Source organism: Lissotriton vulgaris, chromosome 5 (genome assembly GCF_964263255.1).
Source record: "Lissotriton vulgaris chromosome 5, aLisVul1.2, whole genome shotgun sequence".
NCBI lineage: Eukaryota > Metazoa > Chordata > Amphibia > Caudata > Salamandridae > Lissotriton > Lissotriton vulgaris.
The window spans coordinates 198,291,570-198,312,190 of NC_141693.1; the positions used below are offsets into that span (position 1 = coordinate 198,291,570).

General features: G+C 46.9%; 1 protein-coding gene across 1 annotated transcript in view; it reads left to right on the forward strand.

Annotated features, from left to right (window-relative positions):
- SAPCD2 (suppressor APC domain containing 2) overlaps positions 1-20,621 on the forward strand; it is a 72,108-nt gene that overhangs the window by 14,978 nt on the left and 36,509 nt on the right. Inside the window, exons 2-3 of the mRNA XM_086921153.1 lie at positions 3,706-3,839; positions 18,418-18,564. Of these exons, the coding sequence (XP_086777279.1) occupies positions 3,706-3,839; positions 18,418-18,564 (281 nt within the window). The remainder of the gene's footprint in view (positions 1-3,705; positions 3,840-18,417; positions 18,565-20,621) is intronic.

The following is a 20,621-nucleotide window of genomic DNA, read 5'->3' on the forward strand; positions in this document are numbered from 1 at the left end:
TTTGAACATTTTATTTTGAAAGAAAATAATCATCAATCTTGCTTTCAAGCTTCTAATTCGAGAGCATTTTGGGAACATTATAGATAGCCTCATATTGCTAAACATTGAAAATGTGTGTACACATTTTTATACTGAAACGAACCACTGTCAGTAGTGCAGTCTGAGTTTAAAATATTTACTTCTAGTGCTCACCCTAATAATAAAGGTTTTGCATTTATGAACCATAAATACAAGTTAGAACAGCATCAACACATGGACATAAATATTACCGTCACTGCAGGCAATGCCTTTCCCCAATCCATAATGGCATCTAAAGGGTTTGTGCTGTAGGGGGTTGGGCCTTCTTGTCCCTAGGACCAGGTTGGTCCTACTTGTCCCAAGGACAAAATACATATAAAAGCTTGTTGCCCTCGACACCAAACAATATGTCCTGGGCTATAGGAATTCCACATCCCTGTCTAGCTAACAAACGTAAAATCTGGTGCCTTACAATATAGGCCCCTATACGTTGCAATAAAGAACACTGTTAGTGATCAGAGGTTTTATTTTGAAAGTCCCAAAGAGGAGGGAGGGTGAGTTGAGACACTTAAGTGAGAGGGAGGCAGTAATTGGTATACAGGGGTGTGCCTGGCAATTTAGAGTTGTGCTTGGAACCTCATGCTGAAGGTGACTGGTGGCTGGATTCCACAGCCAACCGCTCATGAAGTGTTTGTGTTGGCTGGATGAGGAACGAGAGGCGTAACCTAGGCAGGGTACTACTTATAAGACCTGGGAACTGTTCCATACCATTAGTATAGGTGGAGGATCCTTGGTAACGAGCGGTTTCCTGGAAACCCATCTGTCTTGGGCTGATGATACCCTGCGATGTTGAATGTGTATAGTGTTGTATGTAAAAAGAATAAAGAACAACTGGGGAAAGGAAGACTTTATATGCATAGCAGTAGCATGGGGTGTAAAGATTGAGATTACATTTTTATCATTGTCAATTTTACACTCCAAATAAAAACCGTTCCAGTAGTAAGCCTTCCTCCTGCTGTCAGATAGTTAAATACAAATGAGAGTGATCGAGTCAGAAACGAGTTTGTGTAAATATTGAGCTATAGAACGGCATCCCCGCTCTAATGTGACTTAGTTATACAAAGGTAGAGATGGGCAGGGTTGGAAGCAGTCCTGAGCGTTACTGACTTTGACAGTAAATACCCTTATGCGGGCATAGGCGATCATCTTTGTTGCCTTATGGAAGGTCCATAACCCCTGCTGCAGGTCTGTCTTCATGTGGGAGGGCAGGAGAAACTAATTGGGTGAACCACCAACTTATCTTAAAACCAAATGTTTTGGGGGAGGTCTGGCTTGTATGCATGCAGTCTTTACTGAAACTTTGCAACTCTGTCCGAAGCTCTCATTAGCCGATTTTTTTTCCGAGATCTGTAATGCATGGTGAGTATTCCAGCTTGTTACTGGGCTGCAAGACCTCACCACTTCTGTGGAGGTTGGATCTGAAACTAGTCCACCATAGCATGTCTGTGGTAATTGTCACATCCCTGAAATACACCTGTTGGAAGGGGGTGACCCCAGGGGTCAAGACTGCTCTCTTAACCACCCGAGACCCTCCTCTCCCACAATTCCTGCCGAGTCTTATCGAGGGAAGGTCCTCGCCGGGGAGGACCGATCGTACACACTGTCGACACACCACACTTACGAACGGACACCACACCGTGAATCTTTTATCAAGTATGAACTTTATCAAAGTAAAATGGGTAGCAATACACAGCGGTCGAGGGATCGCGAAAGTCTCGTGAACAAGGGAACTGGGAAGCGGGACAGTCTTAGAGGGCCAGCCAGTACGTAGCGTACCCTGCGCACAGTTCTCAATCCTCGAACTGGGGGGTACGGGGGCTGGCGATGGTACTTGCTGTCCTACTCACTTCGGTTCGAGGGAGTTGGGAGGGTAGCGTTGATGGTCCAGCCGGACCAGAGATTTCTTCAAGCCGCGACGAGGTCAGCAGGGCTTGATCTGGAGTACCCCGTAGTACTCGTAGTCAGGTGGAGCCGCGACAGCGTCCGCAGGGCTCAGGATGGTAGCAAGAGTCTCTCGTTCTCAAGAGTGGGCCGTGACGAGGTCAGCAGGGCTCTGATGGTTCAAGTCTTACTCTTCGAGAGGGAGCCGCGACAGCGTCAGCAGGGCTCGGTGGTTCAGTTCCGTAGCTTCGAGGAGTAGCCGCGCCAACGTCAGCAGGGCTCGGTGGGTCAGAGTCTGTTCTCCTCAAGGTCAGCCGCGATCAGATCAGCAGGGCTTTCTTGTCCAGGATACAACTGCCGGCTGGATGGGAGGCAGGCTGTCTTATAGTACAGGAGCCCTTTGATGTCCGGACTCTCAGAGGCAGGAAGCCAGTGGTCCGAGGGCCAGGCGGCCAATTGTCTGGCCGGTGGTTCTTTGATGCTTTGGACCGTGCGTCCAGGGGGATCCCAGGCGCCCATGAAGGTTTGGAGCCAGCTCGCTAGGAGGCCTAAGGTGTGATCGAAACCAGCCCTCAGGGATAGTTCAGAGGTGTGAGGGGAACCAGTTCCTCGGAAGGGGGCCGGAGGTGTGATTTGAAGTCCTGGTTTCGGGTACTTGGTGAGTCTTTCACCCCCTGGGCGGGGCCGGGCACGCCGGACGCGCACGCCTGGCTGCAGCCAGGAGCGGCCAAGGGCTGCCGCAAGGGAAGAAGGCGGTCGGAGTGGCCAAACATGGAGTCTGATGGTCACGTGCACGGGTGCAGGCACGCGGTCTGGAGATCGTCTCAGGTCCGGGGTAAAGGCGTCATGTACAGTTCTGGGTGGACTGGGGTCAGGTCCATCAGTAGTTCTTGGGTTGCAGGGATCAGAGAGGACCACGCCACGAGGCCGGGTCCAACAACACCTTTGTGTATTCTTGAACCTGTTCGAGTAGGACAGAATAAGGTGTTGGAATCACAACTTTTTACTACCCTCCTTTAAGCACTGCTGCTGGTCTTGTGACTTTAAAATCTCTCGGAGTAGCAGAGAGGTGGACTCTATTGATTCTGAACTAATTTACAAATGACTTCTGACATTATTTTCTGTTTCCAGCTATAGCTTTCTGTGTTTCTTCTTCTTTCTGATAATCACCTTGTGTAGCTAGTTGATATTAGAGTTGTCCTGTACAAATTATAGAATTGCTTAGCATTCTCCTTGTTGAACATGGCTAACACCCCTGCGTAATTTGTTCAATTACATAAACTCAATTGTGGGGGGCATCCCAGTGCTTCTGGATGACTTACAAAGCTCAAGATTGCAGTGGCATATTTTTGGAAATGGCTTTTATAAGATGGAGGATGACCACAAACGTTCTGGGTATAAGTAATGAAAACCTGGTTTAGCTTGGAAACCCCGAGAATTCAGTGGAAAAAAATAAGTTGAATCTGGGTATTCGGCCAACAAAAATAGATAGTGAAATCGCAAATCAAAGGTCACTTTGGTTAAAAGTTGTCTTAAAGATGTCTTTGAAGAATTGAACAATATAAATAATTAAGAACACATTTTTGACAATGTCATTTGTAAAGTAAGACTGAGTGAGGTAGAAACACAGGTACTGGGTTGCCTCTCTCAATTGTTTATAGTTAATGTAGATATTGCTTGCAAGTACCTATTGTGTTGGTTTGTTAATACTTTGTCTGTTCCCTTTTTCCTTCGCTCCTCATGCAGGTGTGGATGCTAATGCCATGGTGCGGTCTCAGAGTGATAGCACAGGTGCCGGGATAAGGGAATCTCAGCGGCATCCAAGGGATCGTGCAGATCACCGACGCCACACGATCACCAACGGGGTCGATTATGGCATGGTAAGCAGACCCTTTAACTGGAGTTGTGGTGAACTGAAATAGCAGATTTGTGCTGTTAAATGCCAGTCACGAGGTCTGCACTAGTTTTCTGTGTTCTGGGAGCTCATTTGCATGTCTACACAAAGCTGCCCATGATCTGCTGTCTAGTATGTTGTACTATGTCTCTTGATTGTGTCTGCCTTTCCCTTTGTATGAAGGTGCCCATTAAGCTGTACATCTTCACCACTACATATATATCTCTTCCTTTTCCATTCTTGGCAGAGGATGTCATGTGCTCCAGCATCCTGTTTAGTCCCACTTACTCCTAGCTCCTTGTGTTGCCACGTAGATTCATTTACAAGAGACGTGCTTAATTTGACCAAAGATGCAATTGGGATTAATCTTTGTGGACACAACTGTGCCAATTGAATTCTTTCAAAGTCGCCAGTTTTACTTTATTTTTAAAACTGCTGCTCTTGTAGTCAATATATGTAGTCTCTGTGTGTATCTTTCAATTTTTCCTCATTATTGTAAAGGCCTCTCTGGGTTTAAGCTGTCTATGTATGCTATTCCTTGGTCAGACTGGAGGGGGTTATGCTGTGAAGCAGGTGGCAGGGAGCAAAAAACACAATTGCATCTTATTTAATTATTTATAACCGCTTTGGTGTACGATGTCCACTGCCCCTGCAGGGAATTTAAGAACAGGTCTAGGAGGGCCAGATCACACCAGATTTTCAGAAAATTTGGTTAAAAACGTGCTTACATTGAATATCACTGGAATCCATTTATGTTGTCTGTAATTAACCTGAGAACCAGGAAGTTGATGAGAACTTCCCACCCCATGACCTCCTGTTAAACCCTCTGCTTAAATGTAAAGGGTGGTCTTTAGGGTTTTTGTGGAAGATTAGGTGTTTAGTTTTGACACCAACCAGTTCCAGAAAGCCAGGAGCGCAATATGGCTCCCGATGTTGGGAAAACCTCCAGCAAGGCTGCAGCTTCCTCTCCAGACAAGGGATTTATTTCTACCTTTTCGAGAAAAGGTTAGCAGGTAGAATTGTTTTTGCATTGCAGATTGAAAGCTACCCAATAGTACTCAATTGAGATGCAGTAAGTACAATGTTTTCTATGCAACTTAATGTGGGTGACAGATCATATATGAGTGGTAAGGAAAGACTTTATCTTAAAGTATTACTAGCTGGAGGCGATCTGACAAAGTAACGTATTAAATGACGGTTGGGGGCTCACTGATTTGTGTGTCTCAGTTGTATATTCTTTTCCATGTATATGTGTGTGTGTGTGTGTTGGCTTTTTTCCCCCTTCAGGGGCAATGTGTTTTGTAAAGAGTTTATGCTTCTATTTTGTGAGTGAAGTAAATGTTCTGCACAGGTTCACTTTTCTCTGCATTCGTATTGTATGTGAAATGCCATGAGATTTTGAAAAGTTAAATGCACGTGATGTACCTTTTTGCCTTAAGATGAAGTGAACTAGGTTCAAGGTATTTCATTTTCAGGTCTACGCTGTTGCATCCATGGTAAAATCAGTGGAAACATGAAGTAGAAACAACATGTCCGATAGGGATACAGCTGCCCATTCAGCCAGTTTTTAATGTCAATATCATGTATCAGCTGCATCTGTTCCAGTTGTGCAGCTCTAGGAAAAGGACAAAAGGGGTAAGTGAGCCCTGAAAAAAAATGAATTGATGCTTGAATGAGCTTTAGCTTTAGCATAAAGCACAGTCGCAGGACATCCTGCTGATGTCTCCATGCCACACTTAAAAACCTCGTCTTTGGAGCAAAAACAATCTACGGTACTACATCTCCACCATTATGGAAGCCTCCAAAGATGCAAAGTGGTTATATGCTGCACTAATCTCATGATCTACCAAACCGAAACAAGCTCAATACCATTAATGAGTTCTTTGGAGAATTCCTTAACAAAAGTAGGAAACATGAAAGCATCAACTAGACCATCACCATGCTACCCTCTTACATGTGACACATCCCATTGCAAAGGGGTCAGCCTTTGAGATGCTGATAGTGGTATTACTCAGACATTCGTATGTTCTCAACCCAACCACAATCAATGACATTGCTGTCTTATATTTCTTTATCAGAGAAGCACTTGCATCTTATGTTAACACGGTCAAAGCTTCTATAACCCCTCTCTGCGAACAGTGTTGCTTAACCTCTATAACCCCTGGGGTATGGCATGAGTCTAGGTTAGAGGCGGCAGACCCGAGAGCAGAGGACGGCCCGGGACCAGGGTTCGATTCCCGGCGCGGCAGGTTTCTGGACCAGGGTCAGCGGACTCGATAATTCTCTCGCCTCGGTGCCCACTCTGATCAGCGATCACACTCTGCAACTCTGGGCATTAGCTTGCCTCATCTTCACTAACGGCCCCACCAGACCGCCGGGGATGCCTGGTCTCACCCTGGAGATACCCATTAAGGGACCATCTCTCAGGGAAGCCAGGAAGGGTTTCGCAGCGGTCGAAGCGCCTTGGGACCCTACGGGTAAGTAGTGCGCTATATAAATGCCAATACAAGTGCTTTTCACTCAAAACAACCCTAGTGTTTAGAGGTGCACTGCAGTTCAGTTCATTTTCACCCATTCAAGTTCACTCTATAAGTCTTAAGTTCATTCTGCTGAATTTCTCTACCTCCTCATTCTGTCATTAAACTGTGAAGCCCTTCTGTTACCTTTGCTACTGCAGGTGCAGCTCTAGTGGTGTGTGAAGGATGTGTTCAGCAGTCCCAGCTGGCTGGAATGAGAGCTTCAGGCTAAAACAGCTCATTCTTCTTTGACAGTGATGTCCTTCCAGGCCAGATGCAGATGGGACTCTTCAATGAGCAGATGTAGCCTCATGGCCAGTTGTCAAGGGATGGGTGTCTTTGACAGTGGCAGTATCTGGCCAATCAGGGCCTCTGCAGCGGCTGTGATGAGGAACCGCACGTTCTGACATTAACAGCACCAGTTTCATGGGCACACAGCAGGACTCCGAAAAAACTGCAATGGTTTGCAGTTTAGGGCCTTGGTGCAATTCATAGCAATATCCTCTTGTAGACCTAAAGGCCCTTTCACACATGGGTTGAACCTGGATTTGCCCCCTTATAGTTTATCCTGGTTGTTTCTCACACCAGGAATATGCTGGGCTTTTCTCCTGGACCGTCCCTCCTGGAGAGCCAGGCACACTTATGCCTTCTCTCCGCCGGAAGGCATCTGAGGTCTAGCCATCAGCAGCTCCTGCAGAAAGTGTGAATTTTATGTGATGTCCCCCTTACCTCTGGGTAATTGGCTGGTATGCATGCACCCGCCCTAGCAACACAGCAGTCCTTAGAGTACTCTGCAAAGCATTCCCTTCCTTGGTAATGAAGATCTTGGAAGTGGAACAGATTGAGTTGAGTTGAATCCCAATTTTCTATACCTTTTCCAGCCAGGAGATGTGGATCCACTGTCTAAGGTTTCAGGATCAGTTTGATGTGGTTCTCTTTTTAAATGCCACTCTGGCTGTTCCTCGGATATAGCCTTTGTGCAATTTGATTACTCTTGTAGGATGTAGCAAATATGCTGCCTCCAAGCAGGCCCATCCACAACATAAGCCCTATGAATTGGGAGATCTCTGCAGCTGGTTGTCCTCCACCTTCGTTGAAACAGTAATAAAGGACGGACAAAGATCCTGTTTGAATATTCCAACTATTGAAAAACAGAAACTAGTCGCCTCTCCGAATCTGCCTCCCACCCTCTAAATCTACCATTTACCCAATGGCTGTGTCAGGAAGAAATAATTAGCAGTTGTTTGCTAGAAAGGCTTTCATTGAATTTCTAAGGGAAGCTCTCACTTACGTGTCTGGATCTCCTCCGTCCTGCCACAGGCACTCAGTCAAAACAATCCAACTGCCTGGGGAAGCTGTATCCAACCTTCATCTTCTGCTACGTTAAACCGAGTGGACATCAAAAATAGATCCACTGGTGACCGTTCTTGCTCTTGTCACACAGTCCTACAACTGTTCATGTGCTACACACTCACTGCAGATACGTGCTCGAAATGCAAACGGTATGTCAAGGGAAGGTCTGAGGCTCACAGAACAGTGGAACTTGCATTTAGAGTGGTCAGTGACTCCTTGACGCGGGTACAAAGATCTGACCACACTTATGATTCACAGAACCCTGTATTGTGTCCTGACTGCTTTGTGACTTACCTGGAGCACTTTGTGTACCCCTCCTGGTCACCAAACAGTTTATGGGCCTCACATTAAGAGGGACAGGCCTAAAAGCACACAATAATTTACAGTGTTAACGGAGCTAAACAACATTGGGGTACCAGTTGCACATGCACTCACGCAGGTGTACGCACCTTTTTACCAGGCTGGGGACATTTCCATCTGAGCAGCGTTCCTTGCAGGACATGTCCCCAATTACCCTTGAAATTGGAGAGCGTTTCCCGCTAAAGCCAGCCTACCCTACCACAGAAACCTAGAGCGATTGTTCGTCTGAAGGTAATACAAAACTTAATTACAGAAACAAACATTTGGCATTGGCCCATCCCTGCTCCGGTCTCCTGGTATTACGTCACCTTTTGGCTGCTTTTGACATTCATTGCCAAGCCCTGAATAGCATCCAGTTGACACGCTTAGAATTCATTAATGCTTCACTTCGCTGGTCCTCGTTCTGCACCATATTATCTGCATGGCTACTACTATTTTGTGATGGTCAGAAAATGTTCCCTGTATATTCAGCCTACACATGGAGGGCCTTGGAGTTTTCTTTACTTGTCATGGATTATAGATTAACCAGTATGGTGACCTGAAAGTCTTCACAGTCAAGGCCATAGTTCGCCTAAATATAAATGACCTCAGCAAACATGAATATTAAGTGCTATCTCAAATTTAGTGCAACCAAAACTGAGTTCATTCCTCTTACCCACAGCACCAGGCAGGCTAATTCCCATGATTGGCTCTTTAAACCTAAAGCTGGACCGCTTAACTCAGCAGCTCAACCACATGACAAAATCACAGTGGCTCCGCATGAGCCACGACTTCGCCTTCAAAGCCCATTTCACTAAGAAGACACCAAGTCAAGTTACCAGCTAACACTCTTATGCAGAATCAAAAACGGCGTTTCCCTGGTGCATTCTTCAGAATAGCTGTTAAAAGCCTGACCCTTTCCAACATGAATGATAGAAGCGCCCTGCTTACTAGAATTTTCAATGCCACCTATACTGTGCAACTAGCATCCTCCATGCCACTTCAGAGGACTGAGATCTGAACACATCACTCATTTCAAGTCAAGAATTCTCTTTGTGCCTTGGCCTGTCACCTACAAAGTAATGAAGAACATTGCCCATTGGACCTGGTTGAAAATATGAACATCTATGGGGAACCCTTGTACCAACAATTGCATCAAGTAGACTTACCTATCTGTCTTCTTCTATTTCAAGTCATTCATCTAGAAACTCCAATTGGGTTAACCTTGTGTGACCTTCACTTTTGTTAAAAGGTCATTTTGGGTGAAAGTATGCTCTGTACAATCCAGGCTAATTCCCCTTTCCGGTGCAGAGGTGTTGTGCAGGCTCCGTGGAGGCTGCTACTTGACTTTGGTAGTGTTGAGCCACTTGTATCACGGTGTTGTTGGAATTCACCTCCTCCCATCTATCTTGCCCCTCCCTCCCACTTTTTCTCCTTTCCTTTATTGTCCCTCTGTCTCCTTCTTCACTCTTCACTTTACCCTATCCTTTATTCTGTATTTCTCAAGACACTACAACACCATTACAATACAACAACAACATAACCAAACTACGTCTATGTAAGGATTGCTTTTCTTATGAAACTCACATTGAAACTTTGTATTGCACTCTCCAAGACTAGCTCTCTTCTACTTTTACCATAAATAAAAAAACGTATGAAACGAAAACATAGATACAATCTAGTGTGTAGGTCCTAGTGATTTTCGGAAAAGCATTTTCCAATTAATAATTTAAAACGTGTGCAAAGGATAAGAGTTTAAGATGGTGTGTTTGTTGTAACCCTTTTGATTTAGCCTCTGGATTCTGTGATTTGAGAAGATCAGGATCCGATCTACTTGAAAGCCACAAACACAGTATCCTGGTAATTTGAGAATGTTTGGAGACGTACCACCACTGTAATGGTGCTGTTGTTGTATCATGGTTCAAGTTCTCAAACATGAAGTCTGACTGTTGTTGTAGCGTCGTGGAGACTTGGGCTGTCTCCAGTCATCAGTCAGAGAAGGAATGTAGGCCATTATAAGTGTAATAGATTTTGCTGAATGTCTGTTCTTCAGTGTAGACAATGTAGTGCCCCCTCCCCACATTGCCCCCTTTAGAAGCCATTCCCCAGCCATTGAATCCCTCCGGCCGCCCAGTCTCTTCTTATGAGCACGGTTGAGGAGGTCTGGCGCATTCATTGGGGTGCGGGCTTGTCCATTCATTGCATATATTGAGGGTTTCCACGGTAACCATCTGAGCACGGCTGGTAGAGTTGAGGCTACCCTCTGCCTGTTATCCAGCAGCCTCCATGGGTGTGCGTGCTGTCTATAGCATTCTCTTCGTCCCTCTGCATGCTGGCGGGTGCAGTCTTTCGGCCCTGCAGTTCTTCGTATGGGTATGTTGCCTGACTTCATTCGTAGGTTAGGGGGGTGAAGCAAGTGTGTTAGTGGGGAATTGCCCAAATGGATAAGTTGAATCACTTCTTGTGCAGCAGGACTCTTAAATCCCTTGTTGGTTACAAGGTATGAAACTCCTGATGGATATTTAGTCCAAAAACTGATGCAAGAAAGTCATTCACCAAAACATAATCCTCTAAATTTTCGATTTCCCTACAAGTTTGTAAACTTTCTCAACTTTCTTGGTTGATGCGTTACTTTCACCACAGTAGTCAATTAGTTCTCTTAGTTGTCTTGTCACGAGTGTTTGCACAGTGCTCACCTGTCATTGGCGCGGACTCCTGGCTTTACTTCATTTGTTTGGTTTGTTGTGTAAAATGCTAAAATTGCTCTGGGGACCAGTCAGTCAGGAAAATAGTAAAACTTGTCTTACATTGATCAGAGCTTAATCATGCTCCTACTTGAGTATTTGTGCACGCTCTTATTTTTAGCTGCATGAAAGCCATAATTGCTGCTGCCTACAACTGCTCTAAATTTGCTAGTCTCATCAATAGGTTGATGCTTCTATGTCTGATGAGACCAGTTGATTCCGGTTACGTTTGCTTTCTTATTTTCCAAGTGACTTGGAAGTTTGCTTTAGACACCACAGATGAGCAGTTTGTAAAACCTGTGCTGTGAATACCATTTACAGAGAGGCATTTTGCGGTCTGGCTTGAGAAATCTGCAGTCCATTCCATATTGTTTAAAATGTACATATTGGGATTTTGCGTCTTCCCAGAGGAGTATTACTTTCACTTGATGCTGTTGGCAGTTTGGTGTATCATTCCCCCTTCTGGGAAGCGCTTCAATTAGAATGCGTGAGGGATTCTTTTCTTACCTGAAAAGAGTACATCTGCCATCACACTGTTTGACTTATTTACATATTTGAAGAGTTTTATATAGCGCTGGCTAGACCCGGAGGTATCGGAGCGCTTTACATGGATGTTGAAAAATAAAACCGTTGAACTTATTACATTGGTTAAACAGGGAACCAATAATACATAAAGAAGTCCAATGGAGAATAGAGGGAGGGGAGTTGAGCTAGAGCTGGCAAACGGTCCGAGTCCGGCCTACCGGCAATGGAGAAGGTAATACATCAAGGGACCCTCCAAAGTCAAATAGGCCCACAAGCCAGTTGGGGTCACGGATTCCACAGCATCCGGGGATGGACCCACTCTCCGGGCTGGAGCACCTTGGCTGTAGAGATGTTCAGAAGGAATGGGCGAAAAGGACATCTCACAGTCTCCCTCCTTGCAGAAAGGGTGTAGGCAACCTGGAGGGGTCGACGAGATGCAAGAGACAGGCTGGCGACATAAGTAGTAGACCGGCAGCATGCGGCGAACTTAGAAACCGGTCGATGCAATCAAGATGGAGGTCTCATAATACCTCCAGCATAAAACATTCAATCTGTCCCCTTGTATACATTCCATATGGCTCTCCATCCTTTTTGATTTTTTTCACAGCTTTGTCGAAGCCAAAAAATGGCAGTTTTAATCTGCTAATTGGTATTCATGAATGCAAGCAGCCTTTGTGAATGTGTATAGGTGTTAGCACATTAATGCCAGATCTATTTTCCAGTGCTTGTTTAGTCTGTGTGTGCGCTCAGTTTTCTTACAGCACAGTCTTCTTTCCCCTTCCAAGCAGATTTCAATGTCTGTACCTTTGGTGGGAGTGACTGTTGATCCTTGCAAGGCTGTGATCGATAAACGTGTGATTGCACAAAACCATCTCCTCGCTCATCAGTTTTCATACATACTGCCCATATGTTGGCACCACCAACAGCCCTGTCTGCGACCTTGATATTTCATTTAGCAGCTTATGCCCCCTACTCAGTGAGTTAGACAGCCCTCAGTAGGTGAGGCAGCTGTGGTTGATATACCTCTAGAATCACTGTTGCCACCCAGAGCTCTAAACACCAGTGCCCTCTGGATGTCTTAAGCCTAACTATCTATCCCCTGCCAACCTGTAGTGTTAGATTTCTCATCTGAAAGCTTGTTCGCTCTATCGACCTCTGAAATCAAACAGTTGCTAATCTCTTGAGGCCATCTTCCATCCTGGACAGAATCTTCAATGCACAGAACAGCATAATCTTCTTGCTAGCCAGTGGTATTTGCTAGACCTATGCCAGCGACAAGCAATATTTTAACTTAGTTTACCAGAGTTTTTGGAAGAACTGGAGCTCTCCCCATAGTACTGTACATGTTGACATAGATTTAGCTTTCTCATGGAAGCGATGTCTCAACCTCTCCTTATTTTCCATCACAGTTGGCGTTGGCCTGTGTTTTCAAGCTAAATCGGGGAAAATACAATCTGGACCGGATATATCAAGGGTTTACCCACTCTGTCTCTCATTGGAGTAATGCATTGGCACATCACAACCTTGATTCCTCCATTGCATGCGCAGATGAAGATTCTAGGTCTTTCTGACGAGTGGCTCAAATTTTTCAATTTTTGCTAAGCAACAACACTTGTCCTGACCCAATGCACACGTGAGCCACTTATCCATCTTCATTGAAAGTGTTAGGAAGACCAGATGGTCTTAATGGGCGGCGAGGCCAGGTGTTCTGCAATGGCATGGAGGTGAGATTAACATCTAGCAGAGGTTTGTTGCCTGCTGTCACCATGACTAGGTAGGGCCTGCTGTAGACTGGGGAGACTGGAGGACAGGAAGCACAATTTCAGTACCAGTTCTTCCTTTGCCTTATGGTAGATGTAGTCACCCTGTTTTCGAATTACAAGCAGAAAAGGATTTGCCCTCCGTGTTAGCTCAGCCAGTGACACTTGTTCTTTGATTTTTTTTTTCACATCTACAACAGAAAGTAGTAGGAAGGTTTGGGGGTGCTAGAACTTTGAGTGCAGACTTTATAAAAATGAATTTTTTTATTTTTTATTTTATTTTTGTTGCAGCATCAAAGTTACACAGCTTACGCATTTCCCAGCAAGTTTGCACACTTCGCCCACCCCTCGATCTTCCCGCCTGCATCACACAGCCATTCATCCCACAGCCCACATCCCGGAGGCTGGGCGGCAAAAGTCTTCGACCTGGGAAGGCGCTGAGTGACAAAACAATTATATGCACTTCCATTCAATGTCTCTCATGGCTGGCCCATCATATGTCGCTGCTTTTCCAATAACTATTCCCCCCCCCCCCCCCCCCAGCCCCAAATCGAGACCGCCCCCCCTGGGGAAGCCCCAAGGTATAACGATGCAGAGTAGCACCCCCCCCCCCTAGGAAACAGGGTGGAGTCAGCCCGCTTAACTGCAGCGGCTCGTGGTCACCACGCACCATGATCATCTTCGGATTTCCCTAGGAGCCCCCCCCGCCCCCGTGCCCACCCTCTCCCACCCAATCCCCGAGAAAGACAAAACATAAACCCCTCGCTGGTGTGTGCCTACTGCCGTAATAGTAAATCTTGGTACAGGAGCTAAGGGAACAACACTCGGGCACCTGTGCGCCATCTCGGAATGCACCTTTCGCTTCACTCTTCCTCATTCTCCTCCTGCGACCTGTAGTCCTCCAACGCTTGCACCAGACATTCCCACGCTCGCGCCACCTCCAGTTCCCTCTCATCCGCTGTGCGCGTTGCCTGTCTGAGCCGAATCATACTCTCAGTCTTGGACCATTTACTCAATTCCACCACCCACCGCCTACTAGAGGGGCCCTCAACTGACTTCCAGCGCCATGTCAGTTCTCTCTGAGCTAGTATTAGCCCCAGGTCAAACTTATTGGTAACCTTCGTCTTCCTCGTGTGGGGAAACCATAGCAGTAGGCAGGCGGCTTTATCAAAGGTCACCTGTCTCTCTGTCACTTCGTTCAGGAGCTCACCCACATCTATCCAGTATGACCCCAGTTTCGGACAATCCCAGAACATATGATCCAGTTCCGCCCCCAGAAGATGACACCTGGGGCAAGCCGCCCCTTCCACTCTGAAATGCCTCCGTATCCTACCCGGAGTGAGGTAGGCCCTGTGGACCACAAAGAAATGCACCTGCTGAAAGCGCGCATTTCTGCAGCCCTTCCCTGCTCTCTGCAGGAGAAGGCCCCATGTTGCATCAGGAATGGGCTTTCCTATACTTTCCTCCCACTTCTGCTTCAGAGCAGGAAGGGTCGACAGTCCTTCCCGGAGCATGCGCGACTGGAGACATGTGATCGCCTTGACCGTCCCCGCAGCCATCACAACATACTGGCAAGCCAGTGTGGTTGCTGGTTCTCCCTGCCCTTTGCCCCAGTGCCTCCTGATCGCTGCCGTAACAGCCATGTGCAAGAGGAAATGCCCCGCTGGCACCCCAAACTGGTCCTGCACCACCTGGAAAGGCAGTAGTTCTCCTTCAGCGTACAAGTCGCCTGTCACCTGGAGTCCTAACTCTTCCCAGTCCGAAAGGGGGGTCCAATCCCCTCCGTGCGGTAGCGCCGTTAACATGCCCAGGGGTATCTCCGGGGCATATGGGTGTACCACCCCCGCTCGTTTTCGACTTCTGTTCCAGCATAACCGCAACGTTTTCTCCTCGAGCGTCAGACCCCGAACGTCCAGCCGCTGGTCCATTATAATATAAGAGAGGACGTGTCTCGGGACCCCCATGCCTCTGTGTTGGTCAGGACCCCGAAATTCCTTCGCCACTTGTTGCGTAAGGATCTGTAGCTGTGCCGCCAAATAATAAAGTTCGAAATCAGGGACCGCCATCCCTCCGTCGAGTTTCGGCCTATGCAAAGTGTCCAGTGCTACTCGCCTTCTCCCAGTCCCCCAGATGAAGCCAGTGGTGAGGGTCCGCAGGTCCTTGAAGAACCGAGGTGGGACCCAGATGGGCAAAGTCCTGAAATAATACAATAGGCGAGGCAGTGCCACCATTTTAAGCAGTGCCACTCTCCCCACTGCCGCCAGCGGAAGTGTGGCCCAGAACGCCATCGAGCCCCGCAGGGCTCTCATGCATCGACCCAAGTTCCCTTCCAGCAACCCCTCAGCCGTATGATAGATCCTAACTCCCAGACAGGTGAAACAGGAGTCTTCCCAGATCACTTCCGCCGGCAACAGCGGTTGCGGCGTCCTCGCTCTCACCGGGAAAAGGCAAGTTTTACGCCAATTCACTCTAAGACCTGATAGGGCTCCAAACCCCGTAAGCGCATCCACTGCTCTCCCCAATGCCCCCTCCGCGTCCTCCAGGAATAGCAAGAGATCGTCCGCGTAAAGCGAGATATGATGTCGTTCACCTCGACACACGATCCCTTCCTGTATCAGCCCCGACCGCGCTCGAATCGCCAACGGTTCTATTGCCAGGGCAAACAATAGGGGCGACAGCGAGCACCCCTGCCGCGTGCCTCTTTGGACCGGGTACGCAGAGGAGATCACCGAACCCAGTCTCACCCTGGCAGTGGCCGAGGAGTACAACACCATCGTCCAGCGCCGGAACCCAGTCCCGAGACCAAACCTCCCCAGTACCTCGTCTAAGTAGCCCCATTCCAGACTGTCGTACGCTTTTTCTATATCTACTGATAGTACCGCAGGCCTGTCGCCCGGGTCCATCTCACTACCCAGTACTCGCACAAGCCGGCGGATATTAGCCGAGGTGTTCCGAGTGGGGATGAAACCAGCCTGGTCGCCGTGCACCCAGACTTTATAAAAAATGATATACATATTGGTGACAGGACAATGGTCACCTGACGGAATTCCGAATGTCCCTCAAGACCTGGCTGTTCGAATAAGCCTCCAGGACCTGGAAGCACCTGGATACCTTGTTGGATGATTAGCTGCACTTTATAAATCCTGATTGAATGATTGAGTGTTTTGCATGACTCTGCCATTGGCTTTACTCCCACTCTGTCCCACCATCCTTCAGTTTTGGGGTAATGGAATTCATGTTTTCAGTTTCCATTCCTTTTCCATTCCTGATGCATATACCAAGTGCTGTTAGCAAAAAACGGTCGGTCTGCTGCGGAGCCTTACCTCTTCCTTGGTGAACTGTGTTGGAAGTGTGATTGTAGTAAACTGTGGACTGTCTGGATAGGTAATGGCCTGTGCAGTTTTTGGTGTGCTGTGGTCTGTAGGGCACAAGAAGCGCGGTGCTCGCCTGATGACTGGTGACTTCAATTACCAACCACTCATGCACACATCTGTGCTCTGACTTTACGCGAGTCTTGGCCCTAGCACTGCCCAAACTCAACAATGATCACCCTGCAGGGGTAAGACAATCAGCTGCGGATGGGCATGGGGGTGCTAGAGATAGGAAAGGAGTGTGTTGTAGGTTGCAATAGTGGCACTGCCTCCTTCACTAATGTTCAGCCCTGCTGCATCAATCACCTTGAGGGTGACGAGAGCGAGACAAGCAGCAGCAAGCCTTTAAAACCAGCCTCTAATCCTGCAGTTCTTCGCCGGACTCCAGGTTCTTGCCTGGCAATACGTATGAGCTTAGTGGTAGCTTTTTCATTTCTAAATAAAGTATTTTATCTGAAATTTAGTGTTTCGTTAACATTCCAGTAGGGACACTGACAAATGCCCTTTCTTTCAGTTTTTCCACAGCCCATTTTGTACCATTTATTGTGTTGAAGGGCAACTTTCATGTCTAGGATTTTCATTTTTTTAAATCTGATGAGTCATCTCATTGTCAGAGCAATGTTAAGGGACCTTCATTGATTGGTTCAATTAATTTTGTTTAGAACCCAACAAAGACACGCAGGCCTTCTGTCTCTCTGCCCTCCATAGGAATCCCACGGAAGGGCCACTCGCATGCAACTTAAGGGGAGATTGTGCATGAAACCCAAGCGGCTCCATGAAAACGCACCAGCTAAAGTACATGTAATCACTCTTACTACACAAGTTGCCCCTTTCCGCTGTCCTAATGAAGACCCCTTTAAGATGGGTTCAAGCTGCCACTAATTCCTGGGTTGAAACATTGACGATATCTATTGTCTGCACTAAAGCCATAATCCCCTAGGACTTTTAAGATATTTCTAGAAGTCCCTTTGTGTTGAGGATTTGGTCATTCTTTTTTTGGGCAGACCGCTTGCAGGCTGCTCTAGCACTACTTATTATTGTATTTTATCTATACAGTCGCTTCATACTTCACATGGTCACTCTATCCGAGCACCTTTATCATACTGTTCCCACTACTTGGAGCAACCTTAATTCTACTGTACATAGATATCGTCATGTATTTCTAATTAAAAGAAAATGCATGCATTTCACTAGTTGTGTTTTCTTTTCTTTTGTGTTGTTGATTTGCTCTTATTTTGACCTTTAAATCATTGTGGTTTTAAATGGTAATTGTACATCTGCCAGCCTGCACCCATCTCAGCTCTTCTTCTCCGTATCCTTCCCTGGCCGCACCTCACTATGAGCATACCTGTCCCTGCCTACCTGCCCCCCCCCCCTTTGTGTCCCCCCCCCCCTCCCCCCCCCCCCTCCTTGGTGTTGTCTCCATGCCTGTGTTGCTCCTAGGCTTCAGCTTCCTCAGCCTGTAGTGTACTTGCACCTATTCTTGAGCCAGCCAATAATGCGCTGGGTGCCTGGTTTTTACTGGTGCTTAACTTAATAAGCATTCAAATTGCTGTAAAATTACCATATTTATCTATTTGCTCAAGTTATAAAACAAATCTACGATTACTCCATAATTTGAAAGTGTAAACCATATTCCACTCAAAACCTGGGTCTCCAAAGTCCTCACAGGTATGAACTTCTACAGCTTTGGGTCCTTACTCTTTACGGTGTCTGATTTCTGTCACTTATGAGTCGTGTACAGTTGTTTCCTGTTGGTTATGGTAAAAAACTTAAGGATGAGTCCTGAATATCAACGTATTCTCTAGGCTAGCATTACAGGTTTGTGCACTTCGACTGAGCAGAGACCATGTGCATAGGATCAACGAACACAGACCTTTGTGGGACTCGTATGAACTTCTACCACCTTTAATGGTCTTTTCTCTCGTTTTTGTGCCGGTTTCCTTCTTTGTTTAGCTGAAGCGCATGAAGGAGCTGGAGCAACAAAAGGACTTTTTGATCCAAGGACTCGAGGCACTGGAGCGCGCCCGGGAGTGGTACCACCAACAGATCCAGCTTGTGCAGGAGCGCCAAAAACAGCTGGGGAAAACCAAACCTGCACAGGTGAGTCTGGCAGGCCACTGATACTCCCCGCCCTTCTCTGGAATCTGTCTTTTCTTAGTCTCTCTACTCCCTCCTTGTGAAACCGTCTTCCAAGCATTGCCTTCATTCAATTCAGTTGATTTATTGAACAATTAAAAATTTAACCGTGATAGCAGCCGTTCATCTTTACATCATAACATTTTAAAGAGCGCTATAAATAATTATACAACTGCAGATATTCTTTCAAGATAGAAGTGCTTATAGTCGACTTATGCTTGGAGCAAAAACGTAACTAAATGCGTGGTTAATAAAAAAAAAAGTCCTATGGCTGGATGAAGGCTACGTTGCCATGGGTCACAGCTCCTCCATAGCAACTTGCCTTATTTAGGACACAGTCCGGAATATTTTTTGCACAAGAATACAATGTACTGCTGTCTTGAACCTCATGTTGTGTATGTGTGTAAGCAAGCGTCAACTGGAGCGTTACTTCTCATTGGACGACACTCTGCTCCGGCATCGATACCCAAACAAAGGTGTTGGTGAGCTCCACAATCAGCAGTTTTGTGCCCCAAATGACATTGGGAATAGCAAATGGGAGTGCATGGTAGACTTATTTAATAAACATTAGTTAATTAAATAACGATAGTAGCCTGCTGAGAAACCTATTTTCTTCAAGCTGAATAGTGTGGGTAAACACTACCAATTACCTCCCACCCCCACCTCCCCCTGCATCCCATGAACATTAAATAACATTTGTTGATAATTTTTGGTGAGTAATTGTTCAGCCATATAGGCAGCAAGCACTGTGGCAACCTCTGCCCATTTGAGTAAAAGTTCAAGGCAATAGTGAGAAGCTCTATGCCCATGTGCTTCAATGTGAGGCGCAGCTCTGGCCATGTGTCAGTCAAAAGCCAAACTCAGATCTGTGAATGACAAAGGCGCCCCTCATAGCCATGCATATTTGGCCAAACACACATTTAAAATAAGTCGCCGCAGATCAGTGCATTGAGTTCACAATGGGATCCATTCCTTTGCGCTGGCTGCCAAACGTTTTCGAGAATTTAGAAGTTGGAGTTTTAGTCAAGAGGACCATAAGGTAATAACCAGAACCTGCCCTGTATGCCTTTTTTATGCATTGGCATGACTGCTACACTGGATCAGGTGCTCTCTAAAAGTAGCACTTAAAAAAAGGCTATAATAAAGTTTAACAGTGGAACCTATTAGTAAGAAAAACATTTGGAGAATTCTGTGTGAATGCCATTTGGAACTGGTGGCCTCTGGCTGCATTGCTACTGATGCTCAAAGTAGACCTCCTGCCTCATGTATGTAATGGGGGTACACTGAGTTTGGACCTTGTATACATTTCCAATATGGTTTTGCAGCCCCTTAGAAGAAACATTGGTTACCAAGGCATTCAGAATTTTGCTGAAGTAATCAATCAATGAGAGTACTTGTAAAGCGTGCTACTTACCCGGGAGGGTACCAAGGCGCTGAGGGGAAGGGGGACTGCTGCTACTGCTCAAAGAGCCAGGTCTTGAGGAGTCTTCTGAAGGCGAGTTGGTCTTGGGTCTGCCATATGTGGGTAGGGAGGGTGTTCCAGGTTTTGGCGGCGAGGTAGGAGAAGGATCTGCCGCCGGAGGTCGTTCGTTGGATGCAGGGGACAGCAGCGAGGGCGAGGCTGGCGGAGCGGAGCTGGCGGGTGGGGGTGTGGAAGCTGAGTCTGCTGTTCAGGTAGGCTGGTCCGGCGTTGTGGAGTGCTTTGTGTGCGTGAGTGAGGAGCTTGAAGGTGATCCTCCTGTCAACGGAGAGCCAGTGTAGGTCTCTGAGGTGGGGGGTGATGTGGCTGTGGCGGGGGACATTGACGATCAGTCGGGCGGAGGCGTTTTGGATGCGTTGTAGTCGTCTTAGGTGTTTGGCTGGGATTCCTGCGTAGAGTGCGTTGCCGTAGTTCAGTCTGCTGCTGACGAGGGCCTGTGTCACCATTCTTCTTGTTTCTGTAGGGATCCACTTGTAGATCCTGCGGAGCATGCGGAGGGTGTTGTAGCAGGAGAAGGAGACGGCGTTGACCTGCTTAGACA